At 60.0% G+C, this 1,134-nt stretch overlaps 1 protein-coding gene across 1 annotated transcript; it reads left to right on the forward strand.

Annotated features, from left to right (window-relative positions):
- Positions 1-26: 26 nt before the first annotated feature.
- Positions 27-1,007, forward strand: CSUI_006338 (uncharacterized protein; the record flags this gene model as incomplete). Its single annotated transcript, XM_068066501.1, has 1 exon — positions 27-1,007. A coding segment is annotated over exon 1 (300 nt), but the record flags the coding sequence as incomplete, so codon positions are not given.
- Between the last annotated feature and the right edge of the window lie 127 nt (positions 1,008-1,134).

Raw genomic sequence — 1,134 nt, forward strand, 5'->3', positions numbered from 1 at the left:
GCTACGGTAACCACCAAACCGTTACCAAAGACTGAAACCGTGCGGACTCGGCGCTGAATTCAGTTACAGTTGCCGCGACTGGAGTATCTGCCGCCGCCGCAGGGGGCGCCACCTCAGCTGCCTTGTCTGCCTCTGCACTGTACAATAGTCAGTCCCACCCTACCTACGCAAATGTTGCACACACTGTGCGTTTGGTGTGTATGCGTTGAGCTGCCGTGCCCACGGTTCGCACGTGAAAGAGTTTGCGCTGACACCCGCCACACTCGCACCTGGCATAGCTTGAAAGGCTGATCTCTAGGGTACCGCGTCCGGAGAGCAGCCGCCAAGGTCAGTGTATCGAAGGAGACGTTTGGCCCTAGTGCGGAGGGATCACCAGACAGCCCGACCCGGCCGGAAACAGGATGCGGACACTGGCCTAACTAGTGTCACCGCGGACGCCCGAGACGTGGTCCTGGCCCACACGGCTGTAGTGTAAAACACTTCTCCCCACGTACATCTCAGACCCAGCATCACGCTGCGGCCTCGCTCCTACCCCAGATACCCAAAAACGTTTCACAGTCGGTCGCAATCCTAGCCTGCGCCACGCACACAACCCAAGATGACGAATCTCTCAAGGCCCGACTAACGGGCGCAACAGCGATGCTGTGCTCAAGGCGCCGCACACCCCTTGAGAGACACAGGCCGTTCCAGTAATCTCTACCAAGTATGCCCAAGTCGTTTGGGTCGGAGGGCGAGCCTCGGTTCTCTCATCACGTACCTCCTAGAGACAGGGACCGAGCGACAGAAGTAGAGAGAAAGAAATCGCTCCGTCCGTTCTACACCCAGGCGGGCGCACATCACGCTGCCGCCGCGTGTCCAAGTGAGCCCCTCGCACTACACTGCAGTACGCCATTTCCGCCACGGCTCAGTCCACACACCCTCACGGCACCACGTGAAGCCCAGGTGACGCAACAGACCCTCGGCACTCCGGCACGCTACCCACTTGTTACACTCCTCTTATGCCTCCCTCCAAAGCACCCTCAACGTGGCTCCCTCGGGGGGGGATGTGGCACAGCCCTCGAGCACTTGGCCCTTCCTTTCTACACACGGTCGTTCCCATGTATACGAACTGTCGGGCGTCGACTGTCTCGCCCC

The sequence above is a fragment of the Cystoisospora suis genome, assembly GCF_002600585.1.
Source record: "Cystoisospora suis strain Wien I chromosome Unknown contig_3195, whole genome shotgun sequence".
Classification (NCBI taxonomy): Eukaryota; Apicomplexa; class Conoidasida; order Eucoccidiorida; family Sarcocystidae; genus Cystoisospora; species Cystoisospora suis.